Source organism: Charadrius vociferus, unplaced genomic scaffold (assembly GCF_000708025.1).
Source record: "Charadrius vociferus isolate BGI_N301 unplaced genomic scaffold, ASM70802v2 scaffold90, whole genome shotgun sequence".
Taxonomy (NCBI): domain Eukaryota; kingdom Metazoa; phylum Chordata; class Aves; order Charadriiformes; family Charadriidae; genus Charadrius; species Charadrius vociferus.
In genome coordinates, this window is record NW_009647222.1 from 8246817 (window position 1) to 8273963 (window position 27147).

The 27147-nt window shown below is 40.3% G+C and overlaps 1 protein-coding gene across 1 annotated transcript in view; it reads right to left on the reverse strand.

The window, feature by feature from the left end:
• The window catches only part of ITPR2 (inositol 1,4,5-trisphosphate receptor, type 2), a 229919-nt gene that overhangs the window by 155028 nt on the left and 47744 nt on the right, over positions 1-27147 (reverse strand). Inside the window, exons 13-24 of the mRNA XM_009879682.1 lie at positions 26856-26997; positions 25915-26073; positions 24769-24941; positions 23340-23459; positions 23056-23241; positions 22175-22426; positions 20967-21111; positions 19876-20026; positions 5246-5439; positions 2745-2877; positions 1760-1821; positions 835-866 (exon numbers count right to left, since the gene is read on the reverse strand). Coding sequence (XP_009877984.1) covers positions 835-866; positions 1760-1821; positions 2745-2877; positions 5246-5439; positions 19876-20026; positions 20967-21111; positions 22175-22426; positions 23056-23241; positions 23340-23459; positions 24769-24941; positions 25915-26073; positions 26856-26997 — 1749 coding nt within the window. The remainder of the gene's footprint in view (positions 1-834; positions 867-1759; positions 1822-2744; positions 2878-5245; positions 5440-19875; positions 20027-20966; positions 21112-22174; positions 22427-23055; positions 23242-23339; positions 23460-24768; positions 24942-25914; positions 26074-26855; positions 26998-27147) is intronic.

Here is a 27147-nt window from a genome sequence, read left to right on the forward strand (position 1 = left end):
GGGAAAACAATGGGCAAATAAAGTAAAATAAATAAGAAAAAATAAAAGCTTTTGACATAAATATGCCTGTACACACAATCGTCATTTGACAGAGCTCTCATAACCAAATCAAATATGCTTCAGGATGGAAACTATAAACATCACTAACATATTTTATATGGACTTCAATCCTACAGTTATATGCTGTTGCAGCACTCTTGTAGCAGAATGGACACTACGGAATGAAAGTAAGTATATATGAAATGTGCCGAATATTGTGATTAAAATACATATTGCAAAAAACATTCATTTATGTCTTGGATAAGTTGTGCCAAGCTCATCCCCAATCCAAATTAATTGAAGTAAACAGCATTTCATCAGAGATTAATTTGGCCCTTTCCTTTTCACTCCTCTTTTCAGCTGCTATTAGAATTTCATTTAAGAAAAAATAAGCTCAAAAATAGTAAGAATTGCCAAAAGCATCATATTTCTGGAATCGTATTTATAATATGTAACGGCAGAAAGCAGATTTACACTTAACATATCAAAGCAGAAATAATGTTTCCAAGAAACCATTCAGTCTCTCTGTTCATTTTAAAGATGCAGATGCCAAGGGCTGTGTGTTGGTTTACATTATGGGAGTTCAGGGAGAGGACTGGAGGCATTGCTCGCGCTGGTAACGCATAAGGGACTGAGAGAGGAAAGATCAGAGCACCCATATTGCAGATTCTTCTCCCTAGCTCCAAGAAAAACTTTAAAGTCTATGGCCTTGTCTAAATGGAATTCATTTTTACTGGTATGATTATAATAAAACCCGTAAAATTAAACCAATATAGTGATAATGTTAATAACTCTCCAGCGTGGATATTTTCCATGGGGTTTTTTTTCTGTTGTTCACAGCATAGCTGAAATCACCTCCAAAACTCTGCAAGCGTAACTTGTGATCTACAGGCCTCTGGTGGCCCAGAAGATCATGGCAAGTGGTCCACTTTGTTGACCTGAGGGTCAACAGTAACCTACGGATCCAAGACATTTGAGGCTACAACCACAAGGTACACCAGAAAAAGGTCTGTCTTTAAAAGTACCCACGTGAGGTATAGAATCACAGAATGGTCAGGGTTGGAAGGGACCTCTGGAGATCATCCAGTCCAACCCCCGCGCCAGAGCAGGGTCACCTACAGCAGGTTGCACAGGACAGCGTCCAGGCGGGTTTTGAATGTCTCCAGAGTGGGAGACTCCACCACCTCTCTGGGCAGCCTGTTCCAGTGCTCCACTACCCTCGAAGTAAAAAAGTTCCTCCTCATGTTAAGATGGAACTTCCTATGTTCAAGCTTGTGCCCGTTACCCCTCGTCCTATCACTGGGCACCACTGAAAAAAGACTGCTCCCATCCCCCTGACATCCTCCCTTTAAGTATTTGTAAGCATTAATAAGATCCCCAACTATAAGATAAATACATAATTAGTGTGTTTTAGCCCAATACACCTGTACACCATTCCCCAGCTGCCTTTGGGAACATGACAAAAATTTTCTACCAACTCGCTTACAACTAAGAGGGTGGTCATTTTCAGTCCCACAGCCATCCGTAACAACTGGGCTGTTTGCCTGTTTGAAATCCAGATCTTTTCTGGCACTTTTCTGTCTATGTATAGGTTATGTAATAAGAAACAGCCAAAGGAAGAGAAAGGGGTATGAAAATAAGCGCAGAATAAACAGAGTGTCCATGAGAAATATCAATGTGAACAAACAGATATATGTAGAGAGGTAAAACCTCAGAGGACATACCTGCCAGCAAACATGGTTTCAGCCTGAGCTGCAATTTCATCTATGTCAGGAACAATTGCTGGGGAAAAAAAAAAAATAATAAAAAAAAAAAGGCCAGTCATCATTGTTTAATCTGCACAGCAAAATGGAACTCTGGCCTTCTTTAAAGTAGATGTTATCAAGTAAAGGTCTAACTACGTATTCCTCAACTAGGCAAAATTCACTATCTGCAAGAATAGTATGGAAGAAACAGGACATGGGCCAGAGTAAAATTGTGTATTACTATTACTGAGGAGGAGCCAAATTGTGGTGATGAACCAGAGCCCCACGGTGCTAGGAGCTGTGCAAACCACCACCAGTGACCCACAAATGACACAGAATATGAAACTTTTAATTTTTTTTTTGTTAGATGCGCCAACCCCCACAAAGCAGACCCAGGCACTTTAGCATATTTATCATAAACCAAATCATTTACAAGACCATCATTTTGCTTTAGGATAGCTTTAATATACCTTACTACTTAAGACGTCATCACTCCATCGCCACCCCTCTACTACACAGCACCTCCTACTAAAGCAATTGTCCCCTCCTTGCAGGTGGTCACACAAACAGCAGTCAGCCTTTTGAGCACTTCTGGGTGCACAGGAACGCTCCCTGGAAAGCCGCTCCATTCCCATGCCACACTCACCTCACTTAAATCTGTCCTCATCCAACCCCAACCATTTTTTCATCATCTACCCTCCGTGACATTTGTCATCGTGTAGTGTTTTGGGAAGAGTACAAATAAGAGAATAAATCACCATTGGGGAAAAAGGAATCATATTTTTGTTAGAGGAGGACAAGCCAGCAAAAATCTTATTTTTATGAGATTCCTTAAAATTTTCATTTTTCCACACAATTTTCAACTTTAAGCAGCAAGCATCTTTCTGGTGTAGTTGAGTTGATTGTTTGCAGTAGTCTACACAGATTTATTTTACATGGCAATACTATAGCGACATTTACCTGAGGCAATCCCTGGTGTGTCAGGTGGGGATGTTGTAGAGCAATCAACGTTTTCACTGTTTTCCCCAAATTCTCTTTTATAGATAGACAGCATGTAGGATATTCTATAGTCCAGTCTAACACTGAGAATAAACTACAAGAAAAGAAGTTTTAAGTAAGACTTCTCTTCTGCCACTTGGTGACATGGGTTAGGATTTTTCTTGGGTGGAACGTACAGCAACACATGATTATTTTAAGTAAATTATTTTAAGTACATATGTTCACTACAAAAAAAAAAAAAATTCATCAATTTTCTGTGATTTCTTTCGGCACGCTGACCATCCTGAGACATATTGAGCTCCACCCTATCGACTGCTGAATCCTAAAAAGCAGACTGGATTTGACCAGGGGCTCCAGCACACTGTCTTGTCCTCGTTGCCTGCGAGCCAGATCAGTACATTCAAACCCACGTTGAAAGCAATTATTTCATCTTTCAGCTGGAAACATTAGTACCAATTTAAGGACTGACACACACATCCGACACTTCAACAACTGACTGCCCATCAACTGAGTTTCAGTGTTTCCCACACTTACGCTCCTTGCCCACAGTAAATGCAAGCATACAATGAAACAGGTTTAAGATCATTTAATATATTTTACAATCAGCGGGGATGAAAGCACACACGTTAAGTTACCAAGACTCAGGTGACAGGTGATGACTTAGCAAATGGTGGCAACCCGTTTCTTTGATCTCTAACTCAAGTCAGACAAGCTTCCCAGACTCAGAATACTGTAATAGGATTTGACTAGGACTATACCATCTACAAGCAAATAAAATGCCTGTTTAAGAAACAGCATCTTTTCTTTCAAATGATCGAACAAAAAGGAAAAAAGGCAGGTTTATTTTGGTTCCATGATCAAGTTACCCCGTAATTGTACAAGCACGATTTTTAAAAATAAAAATTTTCCAAGTCCACACAGTCAACTAAGTCTATCAGGCCACCTGTTTAATTCTGGCTGATGGCAGAATGGAAACTCTTCAGTAAAAAATGCATTTCCTTAAAGGAATAAGAGGATATATTGAGAATTAAATTATTATAAACTGAAATGTTTCTTAGAATAGAGTAGTTTTAATCACCATTGTACTAGCTATGCATGATAATACAATAAATCTAAAATATTCTTACTCACCTTTAGGGTAAGAGCAGAGTAATGAAAGGTAAGGTGATTTAAATTAATCCTCCTTCATTGCATATTAAACAGAACAGAATTATTTTCTATTTCTTGTGAACAAAGATCATATATATGCACATTTACTGTGATTCACCCAACATACGACAATTTACTAATCTGCACTAATTTGACTTTGTGACTAAACCATAACTAACAAACCACAGATTAAGTTACGAATTAGAATTAAATTATCTCCAATCCTGGGAGCTCTTGCACTGGACATGCTGTGAAACAGGAAAGAATGAGACAAAATGTGATTCTCCTGCCTGTGCGCAGCCAGGGAACGCACAGGACGAGGCTGGTGTCCTGGAATCATTCTCCTAGACATCAACAAGTAAAGCAAGACAGTATGGAGAGAAACTCAGTCAAAAAAAACAAATGAAAATGAGAAGCAATATACATGAATGGTATTATTTAGGTGATATAACTTCATAACACTCTGTCCTTCACTATAAGCCTTAAACTAAAGTAGGTCTGGAACCAAAGTATGCGGTGTTGAGGATACTGTAAGAATTTATAGTCTTTCAGATGACGAGTAATTAAGGTAATCTAAATCATTTACAAGCAGTCAGAACAAATGGAATCCTTCAAAGGAGACAGCGGTACCAACAGATCTGCAGAATTTATAGAAAACACTGAAACATTCCTTCAGGGCATAAGTGTTGCAGAAACTGGGATTTGATATACAGAGCAAATGTGTGCCACTTCACTTACTAATAGCACAAAGTGAAAATTATATCTCAGGAGGCAAGCTAGTGTCATATAGCTTGTCAGTTCAGCTGGAAGAAAATCATAGCAGCCCACAGACTATTCTCAATCTAACAGTGCAAATCTCAAACGGACTTCAAAAGTGCATGGCTTTGCATGACTTCAGTGGGTCTAGGTCCAATTCTGCCCTTCATCAAACTACTGTAACAGAAGAGTAAAATACTAAAGTCAAGCAAGCTACCCCAGTGTAAAATGAGTGATAATCAGACTGGAAATAGATCCACTGTCATCAGAAAACATTAGTGAGGCAGACTGAAAGACAAGTTCTCCCTTTTCACAGTTCTAGTGACAGAGTTTCTACAGCATCTAGTTCCTCCAAAAGTGAAGTACGTGTAACAGAATGAGGACCACAACCGTACGATTGTTCACACAGGGGAGTATTCTTCCTCATATCAAAGTGTTATTTTCACAAAGAACAGCCCAGTGAATAGTAAGAATGTAGGTAACAGAACTTGCCACTATGCGAATAAGTAAAGAACTGTGAAATGACTGCTGCGTAATATTCCACCAATCATTATTACCTGCAAAATCTCAATGATTTTCAGTTTGGTGTCCATTACAATCACATCTTCACTGTCTGAGGAGCTGGTTTGCTTGCTTGGGTGAATGCTTGGCTGTACATCAGGGGCACTGATGGGAAATATAGATCCTCTGCTCAGCACCATTTGGGTCATCATCTCTCCTACACCGTGGATGGTCCTCATCACATTGTTTCCTATGCATTAAACAAAAACACATATACATTTGCCAAGACTAAAGCTTGCTTGCAAAGCTATATATCACACATACACCCATGTCATCAACAGCCTTTACAGTCTTAAGAGGCATGTTGAAAAACAAGTCCTTAATTTCTGATCAAAACTCAGGAGAAGGAATTCATTCAAATTACTCAATGGTCGCGGGACAAATTTTCTACACTGATTTTCCAAGAGATCATTTCTTACAGGTCAACAGATGGAAAAGATGTCAAAATATTTCCACAGCTCTGTTACCATGTTCAAGAAATCATAAAAAGTAGAGCAAAAGAAATCTTAGTAGTTCACCTAATCCATTCCTTTGTCTGAAGGCATATTATCTACATTGAAGATCATTTCTGAAAGAGGTGCAAGTCCGATCAATCTCTATACGTGATCCAAATGACAGGCCACAAACCAAAGCCAACTGACACAAGAAGCCAACCATGCCCCTTCAAAAAAGTCCCAGGAGAATGTCAGGGCCTGAAGGCTGTCCCGAAGGTCAAACTAGTATCTGTAATCACAGTGCCCTTCATAAGTTATACCTGGGGGAAAAAAATTATTTTACACTCACGTGGCCAAAAACTTTATCCAGCCTAGTTGCATTGGTACCTAGCACCGATGCCAGTTCAGCAAAATCTACCAAGAAATACCATCCGTTCCCATAGCTTATACTGGTCTGTCTTTATAGTGAACTTTGATATGAAAAGCATCTCAGTGAATCAATGACTATCTTCTTCCAAAGACGGAGAGAAGAAAGAATGAGAGTATCATGCTACCTACCTACATGAATTAGTTTCCTTTCCTGCAACTCACAGATCTGAATTAATGGAGGAAAGGAAGGGAATGATAGCATCTCTTCACAGAAAGGGTGCCAAGACCTAGACTACACCAAAGGCAAACAAAAGAATGAAGGAAATGCAGCTTTGCTGAGGTAAGCCTGAATAGTTCTTGTGTGTCTTTTAGTACACTTTAATCACCATGCAAGCGACAAGTTTTACTCACACTGAAGAGACCCTCTTCCCAGATAATCTGCTGTAAAAAGCCAAAGTTTTTTTTTATTTTGTTAGCAATATCCTCCTCTTATGCCCTTCTTTCTTCAATCCATAGAGCTCAAGTACTGCATGCATTTAAATAGGATGCCTTCAGCCCTGACTTTAAAAGGAAAACACACAAAGAATTTGCTTTTTCAAAGAGAATGAGGCAGGTTAGTGTCACGTTTGAGGTCTCATTCAGCATCCGGTCTGGTATGCAATCACTCTGAATTGGTCTTTTGAAAATAATACTTAAAGTCCCTACAAAGGAGGGGAAAAAAAAAATTATTTCTGACTTTGCATGATGTTAGGAAAAAAAAGCTAGAAGTCAAACCAAGGGCTAGATCCTCACATTTGGCAGGCACAGAAAGGTCTCCGAACTGCTTACACCAGCATAAAGCAACTAAAATAATTCCAAATATCCTTCTTGCTGCAAAATGAAAATGGTGCATTTTCCTTTCAGATCAAATCAAACAACTGGGGAGTAACATAGTATGGATCCCTCTCTCTCTTCCCCCCCTCCCCTGTGAAATAAAAGACCTCATTCATATCATCCTATCCTTAATGCTGACTGATCAAACCCACAAGACCTAGAGGTTGTGCAGCTGCTTCGTGGCCTGTAACGCCCCTGCTCTACATCTCAGCTGAGAAGTCATCATCCTCTCTCTCACAACATGTTTTCAAAACCCCTTTCACTCAGCTGTACAGAGGTGAATATAAACACAGGCACTGCTATTTGGAAAGCTCAGGAATTCTTTATAAAACAACTTGAATCAATGGGGTTACCAGCTGATAATTAAACGACTTAAGTCTAAAACAAGTCTAGAAGATACTCTTCTTGAAAACTAGATACAACAGCAGTTTGTCCCAAAGGAGGCAGAATTCCATTTTATCTTGAAAAGTTCCTGCCCACCTTTCAAAACTGAAGTCCACTCGGTGTAAAGTTAACAAAAAAAGTAGTGTCTTTTGGACAAGGAGTGAGACGTCTTGAGTGGTCCTTTCTCCAACATTCCTGGAGAAAGCAAGCTGGAATTTTGCCTGGACCATACATCTTGCCTATTTCTCAGCTATCACTGGGGTGTTACACGGCACCGCAGGGGATGAGATTCAGTTCCCTCCATGACCAAGGAATTAGTCACTCTCACTGCATTTCACAGGACCACATCCATAAATGAGGAGACTACTTTCTCCATCTCTAAAAACGATAGTGAGAAGCCTGATATAACAAAGACTGTGAGGCACTCAGCTAATGTGATGATGGAGCTTATAAAAGCATCGAGGAAACAAAAAGAAACAAGTTGACTGCTGTCCTTTCCCCTTACCTGCAGAACACCAGTGGTAAAAGATGGAACAAACCAGTGAGCGGTAGCTATGAAGCTGCTTCCCAACAGCATCGGTAACAGGGATAAACCCTCTGTACACAACACTCCTTTACTATTGACCTTCACGTGACTGATCTAAACAGCTAGAGGCAGGAAAGCAAAGGAGGATTAAGGTGGTACTTATTATCACTGCCATTTCAAATTGTATTTCATTAATTCATAGTAAAGGATTTTAGTGAGAGAAAAGTCTACATAATCCAGTTTAGTATTTACATGAATTTACTACCGAAATGGGTAGTGATACAATACTACATTATTCTGCCAATAACAGCAGTGAGACAAGGTGTCATGGGTAAACCCATCTTGGAAAACTTCTTAACTAACCGCCTGATGCTGACTATTATTTTCAATTAACTCAGAGCAGGCTTGGGGAGAACGTTCCCAGGGTGAAAATAATACAGCAACTGGAGCAATTCAGCATTCTATTCAGGAAAGATATTTTAACAACTATGTTTTGTAGGGTGACAAAATGTAACCATCTCTTAGGAGTAGACAGCAGTCAACCAGCACATTCATGTATGGCAATGAAGCAGATGACTGCATCTCAACGTGGGGAGGAGCTGCTCTATTCTTCAAAAGAAGCCATAAGGATCATTCATGTACATAAAGAGTAGGCAGTAGCTTCTCTTCCAGAAGATCCCCCAGTAATCAGCACTCATGGTGCTCAGTGTTATCTGTTCAGCCTTGAAAGTCTAGACCACGTTAAGCATGGATTTAAATCTGTCGCTCACAAACATCAGGGGCCAGCAGCAGTCTTGCTAGTGAGTTGTTTCTTCTTGCTCTGCTTTTGTGTTGTCTTGGCTTTAATACAGTGATCTCAGCAGGAAAGGGTATGAGTCTCTAAGGTAAGGGGATGCAGAAAGGCATGCAGAAAGGTTACTGCAGCTTAAAAAGCGACTGGCTGCATGTCAGCTAAGCCTGCAACAATGCAAGACAAAATACACTGGCTCAGTAAAAGAGATTTAAGTTCTTAGTACATATGCACATAATGACTAAAATAATGGAACTCTGGTCTTAGTTACAGCTCCAAAGTGCTTCCTGAATACCAATGCCCAAGGTAAAATTAACTAACTGCCTCAGCTAGTTAACTGAGCTAAATCAGGAGAGAAAGCAAGTAGATGGGAACCTTCATTACTTTTGTGTGCACTTTGCTAGAGGTAACTGCAGAGAAGCCTGACCTGTGCCTTCATATGGTAGTGCCACCTTTAACCTGCTGACCTTCATCATTTGTTGCCTTCTTTAGAGGTGAAGGTATTAACATGTATGTACGGCTGAGAAGCGTGGCAGAGAGAGAATGGTCATTGCAATGTTGTAAGGTGCTAGCGCGTACAACCAACCAGTTCTCTCACTGGCAAACCACTGCAAAAGTGCTCAGAGCTGTGACTGACCAACAGAGAAAAAGAACACGAGGCAATCTCTGTGAATCTTCTCTCGTTTTTCCAACCTTCCCTTCCTCTCCACAATTCTTCCTCTCTGCTCCTCCCTCTGTCAAGACAAGTCAGATGCCAAGAACCTTCCATGAGCAGTGGACCCATTAGAAATGCCTCCTGTTGAATGTACGGTCTCACAAGATTAGCCAATGGAAGAGTGAAATAACTGTATGCACAAGTGGTAATTTAAAGGAGCTGCAGATTGACAGGCACTGCAAGAAGAGGAAAGAAGAGAATGCTTGTCATGTTTTGAAAAGACAACTGTGCATCTCCTTTTCATTACTTTTTATTACAGTGATCACAACTTCCTAATGAATATCAGTTTCTGTCACAAAACTGTAGCATATAATCTCATACAATTTGGCACGATTGACAACACAGCGGCCTCTCTGAGAAGAAAGACTTTTCAGAGGAGTCAATCATGGGAAAAAAATAACAACCACCCAAGTAATCGAAACAGTGGATAATTTGACACTTCATTTTCTACATAAACATATTTGCTTGATAAGTCATTTACTGGTTGCAAAAATTCTAAAAGCCAAATATAAACGTAAACAACAATCTGCTATGTAGTACACTATGGATGGTAAGTGACAAAATACCATATTCAGAAAGAAAAACAACTATCAAAGGCAGCTGGCAATTCATGCCTTTTCTCCAAATTGTTCCCAGCCAATTCCTGTGCGGCGCCCTCAGTTTGCTTTCCAGTACCCACAGCATTTTAGGTACTTCACAAACAGTGCAAAGAACCATGTGGTAGCTGAATGTGAATCCACAATGGACAGCCTCAAAGGCTGGCAGATACCCTTACAGCGAGTAGCCCTCTGCTCCACAGATATCCTGAAGACACCAGGGAACTGACTTGCAGCCTTGTTTACTTAAAAATTAACTATACGCACCTGATCTGGTTCCTAGTTGCCAGAGGGACAGAGTCTGCTCTTACTAACATTATTGTTCAGTCTTCCTCAATACAGACATAGGAAAGATGGCTTCCTGAGACTCAATTTTCAAAACTGCTCAGCCATTTTTAGCTCAAACATTTTTCCACAGTGCTCATCTCTCTACTCAGAAATGTCAAAAGTGCCTATATTTTCAGAAGTATTCTAACACCCAGCAGCTACCATTAGGGACTGGATGCTTGGAAACTAAGTACCTAAACAGGAGCTGACATTATGATGTGTTCTTAAAGAAATCTGGTATTTAATGACCAGAAAAGACAAATGTACATGCATCCACTGCTCCAACAACTCTCATTAACTTATCCATAAAAGCCCAATACATTCTTCAATCTTGCTTATATAAAAAGGAAGGGAGGGGTGAAGGAGACAAATCAAAGGTTTTGCAGAAATGTGGTATTTCTCACATTGTCTCTGTAATTATTAAGTTATAGAGACAACTCCCCGATGTCATCAACCCTGAGCGTGCTTTTGACTAGGACACCTGATGTTTCAACTTCTTCCCAACACCTCCTAGAAAACATTTCCCTTCCAATGTCGCAGGGCACAAGCCAGACAGCACGTGCCACCAACATATTTAGCCCCTGCATGTCATGCCAACTTCCTTCACCACAGCCCTTCGGGCCTCCTTCCCCATCTATGACCCAATGAAGTCCCAAAGCCTTCTCAGTCCTCCTCAGCCACTCTCAGTTTTCCCATGAAACTAACTTTTACCAACTGTAGCCCTGGGAGGCAAAACTTAATTTTGCCAGTGCACTGGGGAAGCTTTAGGCTGGTTTCCAAGCTCACAGCTATATTAGCATGTTGCTGAAAGTCCAAAACTTTTACTGTCATCAAAGTCAGTTTTCAGCAAAGCTGACCTTGTCTCAACTCATGCCTCAGTGTAGGTGCGTTCAACCAGGTTTTCAGATAGTACTTATAAGAGCAAGTCACTTTCCCCATGACTGCTGAAACAGGAGCCTTGACTCCAAACAGCCTTGACTTTGTGGATTTCAGTGAGACCTATACTATTGCTCCACCATGAGCTTCTTAAAGTTTTGGTGCCATCTTCAAGCATGCAACACTGCCAGTCCTTGGGGATCCTCTGGCAGGGAACCATATGTACAGCAATATCTAGTTACCAAGGGATAAATTAAAAACCCAATGGCAGCTTTAACTCTGCATTTCTTTGCCTTTGTTGATTTGGCTACATTGCTTCATGCAATTTAATTTTTCTGCGTGAGAAGTTATAGCCATTTTTAAGACATATAATAACAACACTTCAGTACCTAAAGGAACACATTTTATTTCAAACCCTTTAGAGCTATACAGTATTTGCCAGAAGCATTAAGCCTTACGGCTCTGTTTGTGAAAGAGGTATTAATTTTTACAGGTTTTCTACAGAATTTGCTCATAAAGACTGCAGAACCTACCATAAACAGGCCAAGAATCACATTTTGTTTCTTCATTAAACCATTTTTCATCGCTCAATAACTAGCTGACCTCAGGTAAGCCTCACAGAAAACCTACTGCATGACATTAAGGGCAGAAGGTGAGGTCACTTACGCATTTTATGCAGCCCTCAGAACTAATGAGGCAAAACAAAAAACCCCCATAATATGCAATGCGCATACATTTGCTACCCATCCCCTGAGTGCATCTGGTCACCCAACCTCCACTCACCTACAGTACATCCACAAGCCCTCTCTTTTTGCATACAAACTGACCGCTGCCCAGCTGTGGTGAAACTCCACCGAACCTCACCTTCTCCCGATATTCTGCACATTCTGTTGATGTTGCCTATCCCCAAAACCACAAAGCAGTGTCAAAAATACAGCTTTCGTGCCATGGGCATTAGACAAAGGAAAAAATACATATATCAGCGTGCTGGCTTTGAAGGGGAAAAGCATCATGGGAATCAAGCCTTCTAGCCGAGTTACATCTATGTAACAGGTATCGATTCCTGAAAGAGCAATGGTCTCTGGAATCACTTTAATGCATAGGTCTCATGATGAAGGAAAGAATAAGGAGAAAAGAGAAATGGTCCATGCCAGCGAATTAAATTCTCAGACTGACCTCCCCTTTGGTTTCACAATATTCTGCACAGAACAGCAGTCGCTTCACTACAGACATCTGTGACCAACACAGCTAACTTTCCTAAGGGTTAAATCTTTTTTCTCTTGTAACACTTTTTTTTTTTTGTGTGTAAACTGCTGGCATAAATTATTGCTCCAGTCTGCCAGGCAGCCACTGCCTCATTAGCTCTACTAATCAAAGTATGCCTCAAGAAGGTATTTCAAATTGTAAACTAGACAAAAGAGCATCCAACAGACATGGATGCAAAGCTGAGAAACAATACGGTCTTTTCTAATAGTCCTGGATGAAATCTGGTCCTTCTTGGTCACAGAGAACCCACAGGCACAATAGAAATGGCAGGTCCAACCTTGTTCTCAAGCCTGTTCTAGCAGTGGTCTCACTGGTGCTTCTAAGCAGCATGCATCTCTACTTGCAGCCAAGAGGGAAACACTACCTATCTTCTTTCTCAGTTGAAGCCAAGGGATTAAGCAGACTACCAGGATGTATCAAAGGGACAGCAGACTGAACGAGAGTCCCCTGACACGCTGATATACAAGCGTCCCTTGGCAGAGAGATGGTAACCCACCAGTGCTGAAGTCTTTGGGAGACAATGAGGGCTTCCCCGTTCTGACCCCCACCAGGGTACATCACAACCAAGCAGCGAAGCTTGCAGCAGGACGTAGGGGTCCGGCTTTTCATGATATATTTCAAGGAAGTGTTCCACAATCTCAGGACACCTATGGACAGGTCTTTAGTCCCTTCAGTCTACAGGAGGGATAGGCTACCAAGCTCAAGACCCAGACATAACGTGAAGTAGCTGGGACATTTGACTACCAGTTTGAACAGGTAAAAGGAGGGATCTGTTAAGCCAGTCATGAGCAACACATTTCATGTGAGAATGACAGAGGCAGGAACTACTGGAGCTTATTCTAGGTAGTTTCTAAAATCTGGGTTTTTTTTTTTTTCCAAAAACACTGAGCATAGCCTTCCTTTGTGGAAACAAAGGGAGCTGAAAGACTGATGTCAGTGGACACTGGCTCAGGAAAATTGTAGTCATTTATGTAGAGCTCTGGAGGGAAAGACATACTCTGTAGATAAGCTAGGTTTGTCCCACCAATTTTCAAATCCATGCCCAGCACTGTGAGTTGCATCCCAAGACATATGCAACCTAAATTCAAGGATGTATTTCCTTGCATGCCATTATTCTCATTCCCGAACAACATTAGCTAAATAGCACCGAGCTGCATGGCAAATGTGTAGCTTGCCTGCTAATACTACCATGTCATTTCATCTTTCAGACCTGACATATGCTGTAGCTGCATGGTTTGACTAAAATCAGCTATTTGAAAGATCAATTGCACCTAGAGAAAGATGTGCATTTTAATTCACAGAGAATAAATAACCAGTATTGGACAAGGCAGATTGGCTCCTGACTCTGGAATGATACAGCAGGGTGCACTTATTAGGAAAGCAATGACTTTACCTTTTAATTAAAACTGCAAGAGATTATAATGTTCTTGAAAGGTGCCAGAATGACAGGACTGCTAAATGAAGTCCTCACTTTCTCCTTAAGAAAAAAAATGCCCGTTTAGGATACAGGTAGTATATTTTGTATACCTCATATTTTTTTGAAACTAAAAGGGAAAAAAAGAAACAGAAAAAAGCTTCAAATAACCTCAAAAAATGATGCAAAGTTAAGACACTGAAAAAAAAGAGTTGGCTGCAAGATTTTCAAGTCAATTCATTTTTAGGATGCAATCTAGGTAAGAAGCATGTCCAAAAATATACATCTTTTCTTTTTCCAGGATTCTGTTTCTTGCCAACTTCCCCCAACCTGTTCTCATCAAATAAGGTCACACCTGAAAACTACATGCACACTAATTTAATTCTGGTTAAGGTAACTGACAGTGGCATTAAAACCAAGCTTTTTAAAGGAATGAAGGTGTAATATTAACAATAACGTAAGGCTCTTTTCAAAATTTTTGCAGAACCAATATAGAGAAACTCACACAGAACATCAAGGACTACCTCAGCCATCAACGTGAGTCAAAATTTAAGTGAAGGATGGAAAAGGACATCTTGAGGTAAAAGGTTAATTAAGTCTTCGTGCAACTTCCACTAAGCCTAAAAATACATCCCATTTTGCAGATTTGCTTCAACAGTTCAACACTTGTCGTATATACTTCCTTACTTAGCAAGCGGTTTTGCTGAAATAAGTGAGTCTATTTAAGAAATAAATATTAAACAGGGAAGAAGATTCCAGATCGCTGGTTGTAAATTGGGTTGTTTCAATTTTGAGGTGCACAACTGCAGGCAGGCTTCCAACAGCCAAGACCCACCTCATTCTTTCCCTCACCATTAACATATTTCTACCCATTGCTACAACCCTGACTACAGATTTCATGATGTGCAGCAGTTGTCAAACCAGTAAAGAGTCAAACTCACCAGTTCCCTACAACTCCACATTATAGGAATCAGATGCTGGAAGCTTTTGTTGCTACTGACCTGGAACAAATAAATGTCAGTAATAGAAAGGCAGTATACCCTATCTGTCCCCAAATTCATTCAGCACCGAGTTTCCCATAGAAATCAATAGTTTTTTAAAAAAACCTAAAATGCAAGACCTATCATGTAAAATAAATAGATCCTACCCAAAATTCTTAACTTCTATAGAGCTGCCACCTTGGATCTACTACAGCTGCAGAATAGGAATTACATGACTTTTCCATTTGGTCAAACTTCTCAAGTGACTTGTCCTAGACCCTGAAAATGAACTGCATTTCTGAATAGGCATAATTATTGCCAAATATTGCTGTTAAATATCCATTTAATATTAATCCATGTAAATTTACAATAAGATAGTGATGAAAATTAAAATATACAGAGCCCAAGCTGGTATTCAGTAGCACTTTCCTACATTAGAGTTACAGGATCAGGCTCTTTGTGCTTGATAAAATTTAAACACTTTTTTTTATACCATTAAAACATCAGTCCCAGGCATCACAGCTGGCTTTCAGTGTTTGTCAAAACTGGGTTTTAGAGCTACACTTCAAAGCTCTAACCTCAAAATATGAATTATGTGTTCTTACTGAATTAAAGCTAATCCCTAGACACTCGCTATCACTAACTGGATGGGTTAAAAAAAAAACAAAAAACAAGCAAACAAAAAAAAGCAAAACCCCACAACTTTTATAATTTACAAAACTAATAATTTACTTCCACACATTCACAGAACACACACAAAATTACAACAGGTACAATCTCAACTTTTTTTTTTTTTTTTTTTCTCCAAAGAGCATCAATGTAATAAGTTTTGCAACTCAGGGAAGCTAATTTTCCTTAAGAAAGAAGCTGTTGAAACCTGCACATCCCTGGAGCAATAATTTGTTGGAGGGCCACCTTCCTGCGTTTCTCTGTGTTCAAAGGTGTGACGTGAATGTTGCAAGTATTGGACCTGCCAGAGAGGATGCTGTGGAGTGAGACCCTTGCCACAGTCTGGAGAGATTTCGGAGAGCAGAATCTGACCTCCTCTAAAGACAGGAAGAAGTCACCCTCACCCCTAACTGAGTGGAGGGAGGGCTCCCACCATCCTGAACGAGGGCAGGGAACAATCCATCGGTCTGTATTTTATGGAAGTTATGGGTAAGAAAACACTTTCTGAAAAAAATCAACCAACCATCCTGATTTTAGAAAATGTCAACACAATTTAGAAGATTTTCAAAAACCACAAAAACAGGCTGAGTTACTTTCTGTTGTAATCCTTTTTACTTAATAGCCTAAGAGATCAGTATTGTAAGTTAAAAGGGACAATAAGAAGCCAAGACAGGTAATAGATAAAACAACTAACAGATGTTCTCAACAACTTAGTTTTATAACAGGGAGAGAGGATATCTGTGTAAAAAGGGAAGGGAAACCTTTGACGTACAATCTTGTAAGTACTATAAAATTGAAAAACGATGCATACCTACAGCTTTGCCTGGTGAACAATCCTTACTGTCAGAGCGAAGAAGGATCTAGGTGGAATTCCTGAGACCCAACTTCTCTGTTGGCCTGTTCATTCCTCAGGATCCCTGATGGATCCTGGACAAGGTGGATCCAGACTCCACAGGACCTAGGTAACATCAGTACCTTTGGGTTCAAACTTGTTTGGGTCAAAGTGACTGCACAAGATGCAAAGCACTGTAGAATCAGACCCCTGGGTCTTTCCCCTTCCCCCAGAAGATAAAAAAAGTACAAGAACATCATTAAGACACATGATCATCTCATACACAGGCCTAATACACCAAGGTCTCCCTATCAAACACAGGCTCAAGCCCAGTCTCACGTCAGGACTTACTTGTCCTTAGCATCCTCTACAGCCCAACACATGCAGAGGCACGTAAGTTGCAGCCCACCACCACCACTCAGACAGAAGACATAAGCACATTCCGCACCTTACTGTGGGCTCCAGCACAAATTCATGAAGTCCGAAAAGACGGGACACAGAAGCAGGCAGCAGCACTACAGCACAAGCCAGCAAATCCCCTGGGCTCGGTGGGGACACATTGCACCTCAGCTACGGCTAAGTGATACCTAGCGAGGCAGAGAGCACACAAGCAGGTCAAGGGCTTTGTGCGTTTAGGGCCTCATTCAAACCTTCTCATTACCTTGTAGCAAAGACACAATCGGGATGTGGGTGCCAAGACAGCCACAAGGCTGGTTTTAAAGGACTGCTACCCAACAACTGTTTTTGTTTTGGTGGTTTTTAAAAAAAAAACAGAAAAAAAAAAAAACCAAAAAAACACAAAAAACAAACAGAGGAGGGAAAGGGAAAAAAAGAGTAGAGCCAAATATTCAGCTGACACAAACTCTCACAGCCCCAGGAACGAGAGCAACTTATGGCAGCCAAACTCCTGCCGCCATGGTCTGATTCATTCCTCACCAGCAGGCTTCCACATGAAACAAAGATAGACAGAATTTACATACAGTTGACATTTCGGCCACAGCAGTGGTCTCCAGAATGTCAGCAACTACAGTACCTGGCGCTTTCTTCTTGAGTTCCCTCTCTAATCTTAATCTGCAAGTCAAGTTAATGCTGATTGGGTTTTGTGTGTTTTTTCTTAATGAGAAGTACCCCCCTGTATTGCTTGAGTAACGTAACGAAATATGTTCTTTGGGCATGAAGTTCTAGGAGCTGGGTGCTCAAAAATGGTGAATGGGAGTCATAAAACTCCTTAAACTGCTTCTAAATTATGCATCCTTGTGACATATGCATCTTCATAGCCTAATGCTGACAATGGGTAAGTGAGTATGCATCTCCAGAAAAAGAAGGAGGACCGGTAATATGCTTGGGCACAGCAAAAAAACATTCAGGATCATTCTGTCTCAGCTGCAAAGTGAATGCACAGTTCACGGGTTTTATGACCTGTCAATCAGAAGACAAGATATGACTATCCAAACATGGGCATCCTTTTCTTTTGTCAAAGACTGTAGAACACCTCTCCAGCAAGTCTTATAGCTATTTCAACATAAGAACACCTGTCTCTCCACAGCAAAATTCCAATGCCTATTTTTAAGCCTAGACAGCACAGCCAATATCTCTGTCTCTCGTCTCCCTTAAGATGGCAGACACAACTGACAACAGCCCGAGCTAGCAAAAAAACTTTCTCCAAAGCAACGGGCTTTCTAGACATACAGTTAGCAGGAAAAGGGAAAAAAAAAACAAACAACACAACAAACCCAACCAAATCAACCCACAGATTGTTTCCAAAAGAACATCAGTGGATTGTCACATCCTGACCTGAACTGATCCAGTGTTTAAAAGATAAACATCCATGGAGACAACTACAGCCAAGAAAGAAGTTTAAAGAGCCTGTATAAAGACTGAAGCTAATCAAAGACATACAGAAACTCCCACTTTTGTTCCATGCCTTTTTTGCTGAAAGAATGTGAGACAAAACCTGATGTGTGACAAAAGTTTCCAACAAGGCTCCAGTTAATGGTTAAGTGTTACTAACAAGGCTACAAGGCTTCCATTTGCATGGTGGTGCCATTTTCTGCATTCTTCACACTCATTTATTTCAGGGTAAATTAATTGATTTGCATGGAATTGCTCTGGAAATTAGTATAACTCAGAGCTGGTCTGTTTGCACTTACTGGGTGGTTCTTTCCTCTCCTACGTAGACTGAAAGGAAACCCTTCAACAGAAATAAAAGGGAATTAAGGATGAAACACAATTTTACGGGTAATAAAGGTGAGCAAAAACATTGAATGAGATGTATAATGAGGATTAAAGACTTGAGCAGACAGAGAACTAAACAGAAGAACCACATCTGCATGTTCCATCTTGCCAATATGCCAAGATTTCATCTGGAGTCAAACTGTGTCCAGAGCCATTTAAGAAGAGAGTCTGCAATGCAGTATTTCAGGGACAAAAAAGGAAAACACAGTTCCAAGTGTCTGAACATACAGTCTTTCTCTAGTGCTGTAGAGGGACTGCAGACAGCTATAGCATGCCTCAGTGTGCACAGCACTGCAGGAAAAACTTTCAGGGGCTCTCAGTAAAGCGTACTGGCAGTGATAGAGGAAAGATCAAGAAAACCACACGCAAGACTTTTTGGCTCGCAGATGACAATGACAGTCCACACTTCTCCAGAGTTTGGGAACCTCAAAGAAGAAAAAAGTTATGTAGGATGGCACGGTCATGCAGGGTATCTGTAGGCATGACTGAGCAAAATAATGATTAGGAAAACTTAAGGCTGGGAAAAGGCATCCCAGAGAAAATACAAAGTAACTGTGGTTTCAAACAAGACATCTCATCCTTTTTGGTGCTGTGGGCCAACTGGCAGTGCAATGACACTTACACCAGACAGATATTAAAACAGAATTTGCTATCAGCCAGCCTCCTGGGCCCTCAGCCCACATGACTGTCACACCTCCCTTCCACACACACAGGAAAACTATACTGCTAAGTTTCAGCACCTTCCTGGCATGTTCATTCTTCAACCCAGTTTTAAGCCAGGGTAGAAAAGGCAGCTGGACATACAGTATTGTTCTGGGGTTGTCAGACAGGCGCTCTGGTCTGGGTTAAAAAAACAATATTCTAAACTGACAAACACACGCAGAGGATGGCCTCATCTGGACTTCTATCTGGTGCTTCTGCAGCTGTGGGACCAGTAACATCTTATTCTCCCTTTAAGTGAAGTGCTAAGAGAACTAATAAACACTTTTGCTGCGTATGAGTCATCATAATTGCTGTGTCCAGGCAAATGCTGCCTGCATTTGCTTGGGATGTTCAGAGCAAGGGACACTGAGGCTTAGATCCAGATGAGAAAGTTCAGTTCCAAACAAGGAAAGGAGCAGCAGCACCAACATAGTAACCACAAGTCATGAAGTCTGCAGGTCTGTTCAAAAAAGTTCCTTTTTAGTTGACCGTCTTAATGTATCCTGCAATACGTTCCTGTTAGGTGGGTTTATGTGTGAATAAAGAACCTTGAAAGATCAATGATACATTCCATAAATTATTTCCAACCTAAATAATGAATTACACACTGGAATAACAGTCTTTGCTGCTTCTCTCACCTCCATCCTGAAACTTGCTCAACCTTTCGAAGTATGATGATATAGGAACTTGAACAATATCTAGAATTGCCAGCAGCGTCCGGGTCAGTCTGAGAAGCTCACTAAAACTATAAAAGCCAAAGTATATGAGGTTTCGAGCCAGATGTACCACCTATGAGAAAAAGAAATTAAAAATGAAGGAAGTATTGACAACCTTTCTGGTATTCGGCTGTGCAATACGGTTGCATTTCACACAGCAGAGATCCAGATCTAGAGTGAATTCAAATTAGTACAAGTCTTTCCACTGATTTAAACGGCCCTCGGACTAAGGCCAGTGACATCAAATGTTTTTCAGAGTTAGACAAAACAATTGGTCAGTCAAATTACAACAGAGAGCAAAACCAACATGAGATTTAGGAAGGAGTGAGAGGATACAATTACATCTGGGCAAATCCATAAGATTGAGAAGAAAGTCTCCAGGAAACTGTTTAAAGAGGCAGCAGCTGTGGGGAAGATGGAAGTCAGAAGAAGAGTAAGACAACTGTACTAAGCTTGAACAGAGGTGATTTCAGATGACCAGAGGCAGGAGTGATAAACCTTGGGAGATAGGTTAGAGGAAGAACTATAAAAGCTGTAAGCATTACCCCTTTATCCAATGTTATTTGAATCTAGAAGATTTAGCCCTATCTAAAGTTTCTGTCAGGAATTTCAAACAATATTTAAAACACAGGATTAGGTTATTCAGAGTATTTCTTGCAGTGTCATATCTTACACAGAGAATTGTACTTACTTATACTCAAGAATCCCTGATGCTAATTCACGAATGTGGAGAGAAAGGTCATACGGCCATTCACCCACACCCATATCCCTCACTGAAATCCAACCATCTCAGGAGAGGGAAGGATAAATACATCTGTTTGACAGCAGACAGTAATATTATTTTCTGCAGTAACAGTCACCACCAAGAACACTGGAATTAGGAACTGGTGGTTCTTTAGGACATTTTACACTGACATTTATTCTGCAACTATCTTTATTTTGAAAGAGCCAATGTCAACTTAGCTAAAACGAGGAGGAATACTGTAAATAGGACACAGATAGCTGAGAAGTACCTCAAATGTAAGTTTATTTTTCTCTTTGTCTCCAAAAGGAAAGGGCTGATTTACAACTTCTTTCAAGTACTCTTCTACAAATTCCATAGTGAGCGCAAACTTCCTCTTCATTTCATTTCTCGAAGAGTCTGTGAAAGAATCATACCTACAAAGCACGGCAAGGAAGGAACGAAAATTAAACACCTCCAACATCAGGATCAGTTGTCACTAAATTAAAAACAAACCAATCACAATGCTATAAAATTACTGTCAGTTCTCTGTAAAGAGATGGGGCAGAGGTCAGCTGATTCTGCATAGATATGCAAAGAGGATGCACAAACGGTCCTTCCAACACTACCAGGAAGCGTTTCAGTGAATGGGAATAACAGAGACAGGAAAATACTTCAGTTCTGGCAGACAGGACTCTTAAATCTTGCTGTGGCAATTCAATAAGCCACTAAGTCTCAGCTGTCCTCTCTACCCATCAGCCAGAGTTTACTATTTCTGCAAGGAAGACATCAGATCCGGAAAGCAGCTTGGGACAGTCAGCTTTCTGCTTTGCACTACCAACTAGGACTGATTTTTCATATATGTCAAAACAGTCCTTCACCTCAGTAACAGAAGCAATACTGTCTGCTGCACTGCTATGCTTCTTCCTCTTTGTCTCTTCAGGCAGATACTCTCCATCTGGGTCTAGCCCAGTGGCGCTGCTCCATCAAATCAATTAAGCCAGAGAGAGTTTCCACTCAAGTCAATGGGTCCTTCCCCCATACTTAAATTTAACACATGCTTAAGTACTTTGCTGGATGGAGGCCAAAGCCTCTCTGAACTGTTTCTGGGGCAATAGCTGTACCTAACTGTAAATTCTGGCTTTCCAGCTGTGGCTTTCAGTTGAGCTTAAAGTATAAAACTGAGTTCCAGCCTAGCAAACCTGTAACATTAGACACAATTGGATTACTTCAAATTCAGTTGGTCTGAGAAAAGGCCATTCCATTTTCCCCCAGCTTGTTCCATATAAGAACACAGTGAAAAATGAAATTGAAATATTTCCATATAAAGCTACTCATGGAAGTTTCTAAGAGTAACAATAATTAATAGCTCTGTGCTCTGCAACAAAATACCGTTTCACACACATGTTCTGTCGACATTGAACATCTACAACCATTTTGTTCTGAGACTAACTGTTACAAAATGCTTTGGTACTGCAGTTTGAAACACTTTCAACTCACTCATGAATTGTGATCTTCGTAGGAATTTCAGTCCACAATCTGGCATATCTGACAGGTACCACAGATTCCTGAGGATCTCTGTCCACATGCATGTGTAGCATCAGCCGACAAAAAGAAGCCCGGAGGTCGAAAGGGAGGCTTTCATCAGACATACATCGTAGGATCAAGTCTACCGACAGCTGTGCAGAAATCTGGTTGATGGCGAGATATTGGCGGTCCAGGCACATTCTTGCAAAGAGGTTCAGTTGGTATCTTAAAAACAGGTAATAACGTACGGTATTCAAAGAAACCAGATGGAAATGAAAAAATGTACTTCAGAATCTCACTTTACAAGCCTGATGTCAGCCTTTCTGATATAAATCCTAAAAAATAACAGGAGTGACTTTGCTAAGCAAGGAATCAACTTGCCATTAAAAATGCTAACGTCAGGCTCCAGCCCCCATGAAGACTTTGAAACTCAAAGGAAGCATTGCAATGGAAGGCTGAAGCATTTGGACTATTTGTTTTCAATCAGTGTAAGACACTGTTCCATGATCCCATTTCCCCTCTAATCCTCAGGACGCTCAGGACACTCCTTCCTCAGAGCATACCTTGCTTCCAGGACAGAACAACCTAAAACCAAAGTCCAGTAAATAAAAGGTAAGAGGCAAAATGATAGAGACACGCAAAGAGCTGTCGCGAGCAAAGGAACTCAAGATTTGTCTGGAATAGAGAGCAGATATTGTGACACTTCCTACAGGAAAGACTTGAAACAAAATTTTAATCCCAGTTTCTGGCATGACCTGGTTTCCTTTTTTGAGATTGGCAAATGAACTGGATAAGAACAGCACTGGGGTCTTCAGAAAGTTTACATTTTCTTCCATTTGAATAAGCAGTTTTACCTGTAGTAGGTAAGAACTTCTAAATCAGCTTTTGTGCCCTCCTTTGCCTCCTGAGCCAGATGCCTGATGGCTTTGCCATGAGGCTCCTTGTTACTGTCAATCCAGTAAAGCCACACTTCCTCTTCATCAATGTCATCCGATATGACTGGGCATTCCAAGGGATTGTCCATTTGCGTCGAAACCAGCCTGCAAACACAAACCATTCACAATGGAGCCGCTTGCAAACTGCTACAAATATAACACCAGAGCAGATAACAAGGTATGTTCCGATTATGGATGCTCACTTGGTCTGAATGAGAATGTCAGCATTCCCTGGGCTCAGCATAAACTTGCAGATGAGTTCCTGAGTTACTGGTATTGCTGTGGTGTTAGATACACACAGGTCCGATAGATAATCCAAGAACCTGCAGGCAGAAAAACACAGATGCAATAGAACGTGAGACTTATAATACTACACAGAAACACGTAGCTAAAACTCAGGAAGGTTTCAAATTTTGCAGCTCATGTGTTTCAGAGCATACTGCCAGAATTCTTACTCACATGAGCAGTGCTGCAAGTCTGCGAGACTCTCCATGAAAATAAGTGTCATAAGATCAAGCCTTTACTGTTCAGATTGCACCATGTTGGCAAGGTTCATTTTTCAAACATTTATTGCTCTTGGGACATCAGCCTTAAAGAAGTGAATACACAGCAACTGCACAACATAGTTATGCAACAAATGCTATGACATCCTCCACCACAAATTAAAAAGTGACACGAGATTGTCAATAAACACTAGGACCATTCAACACTGAGAAGGAGCTGATCTCATGTGGTTTCCTCTTCTTACTGACCAAACCCAACGCAGTTTAGCATGGGAGAGGCAATGAGATTACAGAGTGAGGCAAAACAGCTGCAAACATATAGAGAATAACTGATGCAGTGAAGCACCAAGGCCTTGAGCAATATCCTTAATCGCTATCAGAAAAATGGTATTCACAATCACAGAGGACTTTATTTGGCCTTCAGTACATTAATTTCTTATATTTGTATTACTTTGGTAATTTTACAACTGAAAATCCAATTAAAAAAATAGATAGGTTTTCCATTAAAAAAAAAAAACAAACATTTCCTGTATATTCTGACCTAAAGCTAATAAAAAAAATTTCCAACTAAGAGAAGTTCAAGGCCAGAATTTTTCATTTGGAACAAGATCTGACCTAGGACACATGTTCACTGAGATCTTCACTGCCCTACGCCCCTTTCAGGTCTGACCTGGAATCAGAACCTGCAGGAAAACTGATATTAATAAAAGCTTGGAAAAATGGAGACAACTGTGTAATTTGCACCAAGATTATTAACAGGGGAACCAGCACAAGTTGTCAGTTTCACAGAGGAGCTGCAGAGTTATGAGAAATTAAAATTTCTGTTTCTTTCTCTTTGTCCAAATCTGAACTAAAACCAAATTTTCAAAACAGTCCTGTAAAGTATAAACTTTCTTTTGAGTAAGATGCAGTTTGAAATGCATATATGGTCAACTCCCAACAATTATAGGTAGTTCTGATATTTTCTAGCATGACACTGTACATGTGGGGCCTTTGTCTGCCAGCTCAAAAAAAAATTAAGCTGGGAGAAAAAGACAACAAAACTACAAATAGCAGACAGATTCACAGCTACTGCAAATATAAAAGCCTATCAATACAGAAAAAGAATGTTACATGGACCACTTCAAACCTTGGCTCTCGATTTCTTCTGAGTAAATTAACAAACGTCTCTATTTCTTTAGCCGTGATGTGTTTCTCCAGCAGTTTTCTGTTGTTGTGCAACAAAGCTGTGATGGTATCTTCTGCCAGAATATCATAACCAATCTGGGACTGCATGACGCAGAAGTTCTTAGCAATATATTCCTGAAAAAAAGAAAATTCCCATGATGACCTGTTAAGCAGTAATGTTTTTCTTCTAGAACCAGAAGCACCCAGCTCAATTAGCAATCAAAATAACCCTCAAATCTTTCCTGTCTGAACTGGCCTGAGCAAAAGGACATCTGAACACTAAAATATGTACACCAAGAAGCAGATTCAATATCAGGGATGATGAACTCTTCTTATTCTTTCATAAACCAAAGGAATGACTCCATGAAAATATATACAAAATTCAAGAAGTGGCAACCAATTTTTTTAAAAAGGAAAAACCAAAAGGTTTTTATAACATTTCGAAGCTTTCTTTCCCGAGTCTTCCCTTCTCCCTTTCTCTCCCTCCAAAACAGAAATATTTCTGTAAAGCAATAGGAAGAAAGCGAAGAAGCCACACATAGCAGTTCAATCTTTTATCTCTAGTCCCTTTAGTCTTACAAAGCTAGTGCAGTTTCCCCCCCCCTGCAATGCGTAAAGCACTTGACACCATGTTCTGAAATACTTCTTGCTCACAGGGAGTCTCCAGCAGTGGGAAATTAGGCTACCTGGTACCATAACCTCTGGTCTGATTCACTGCCATCCATCTACATACATTTAAGCAACAGAAACAGACAGTTCTGCAGACTTCCCACTTTATAATCCAGAGTCCAAGAGCAGAATTTTAATAACAGAAAGCTCATGAATGAAGCAGTGCACCCCTATCCCAGCCTGCAATCTGTGAAAGTATAAGGTGAACCTATGATATTCACTGCTGACCATTCAATTCATATACAAATGCCCACGAAACAAAAACACCGTTCCTCAGCACGAGGCAGCATATGATGGTGACTTCTTACTACTAACCTACACAAAACCCAGGCCTTTCACCATTACCACAGAATCCCACTTGTAAGTGCAGAGAGCAATGTCAAACCCGGGATATATAATTATAGAAATTAGGAGAAAAATTATCTTGAATACCACTGACCTGGTTCTTCCTATAGTCCTGTTGGGAATGTCTGAGAACTCTGTAACATAACCTTAACATGTATTTGTACGGAGCATATCTCTGGTCACCTAGGTCTTCAAGTCTCAGCATCGATCCTTCACCTTTGTCCTTAAAAGGAGCTTTGAGGATGCCAAATATCTGTTTAAATCAAAATCACTGAGAATGAAAATCAAACCCAGATTTTTGCTTAACTTATAGCAGTCAAAGGAAATGTCCTCTGACGGGATCAGCACAAGAACCTTATCGACCAAAGTCAGAAGTGAATCACTGCACTTATCTGCATATGACTAAATACAAGTAGGGGCACAATCTCAGACATTACAGATTTATGCATTTAGCTTTACATTTCCCACCAACTCAATTGACATTGCTTTCTCTTTACTGCTATTCTCAATTTTAAACATTGTTGGTTAAGGGCCTTAACTTTGGCTAAATTAAGGACGAAAAGGGAGGATAATACTAGCTACTGTCCAATTTCATCCTTTTCGCGCTTTTTTTTTTTTTATTTCAGTAAGCTACTTAAAGATAATATTAATTTTGATTTACATGCAAGTTTGCCTTCATACAAGCAAAGTCAGGGATCCATAAGGGCATCAGAATTTTTCCTATAAGGGGAACACTTGCAGGATTGTGACCATGTTGCAAGCTTGTTTCAAATTTCATCAACAACTTGCTATCAAATGTATCAAAAGTCATCAGAATCACATGAAACTAAGCTATCAGACATGACCCCTCACGATTCTATCTGATTCAAAGACCAAGTGGTGAGCCTTGACTGAGTACCGTTGTATCTACCCGATCCAACCAGCCACAAACCCAATATGGCATAGGTCAAGTTACCTAAAAATAACATTTTCTCAAATCACTCTCTCCTATGATGTTTGTAAATACAAGCAAGTTATTAATACAGTAGGACATACCTGAGCCAATATATTTTGTTCCCTCATTAATTTTTGTCGTTCACGGTTTGGCTTGGTAACGACCACATCCAAAACGTCCTGCCCATTATTAGGCACATCAGCAACAAAGAAAATGAGATCTTCCAGTAACTTGGTTACAAACCTAGAATGAATAGACAAATCATTATTATATACAGTCCTTCAACACTTGCTAGGATTCATTAAGAAAGAAAATCACCTTTTAGAACAAGCTGTATCTAGCACAATAGAACTTCAATCACTGCAAAGTTAAGTTTGACACGTACTTAAGGAT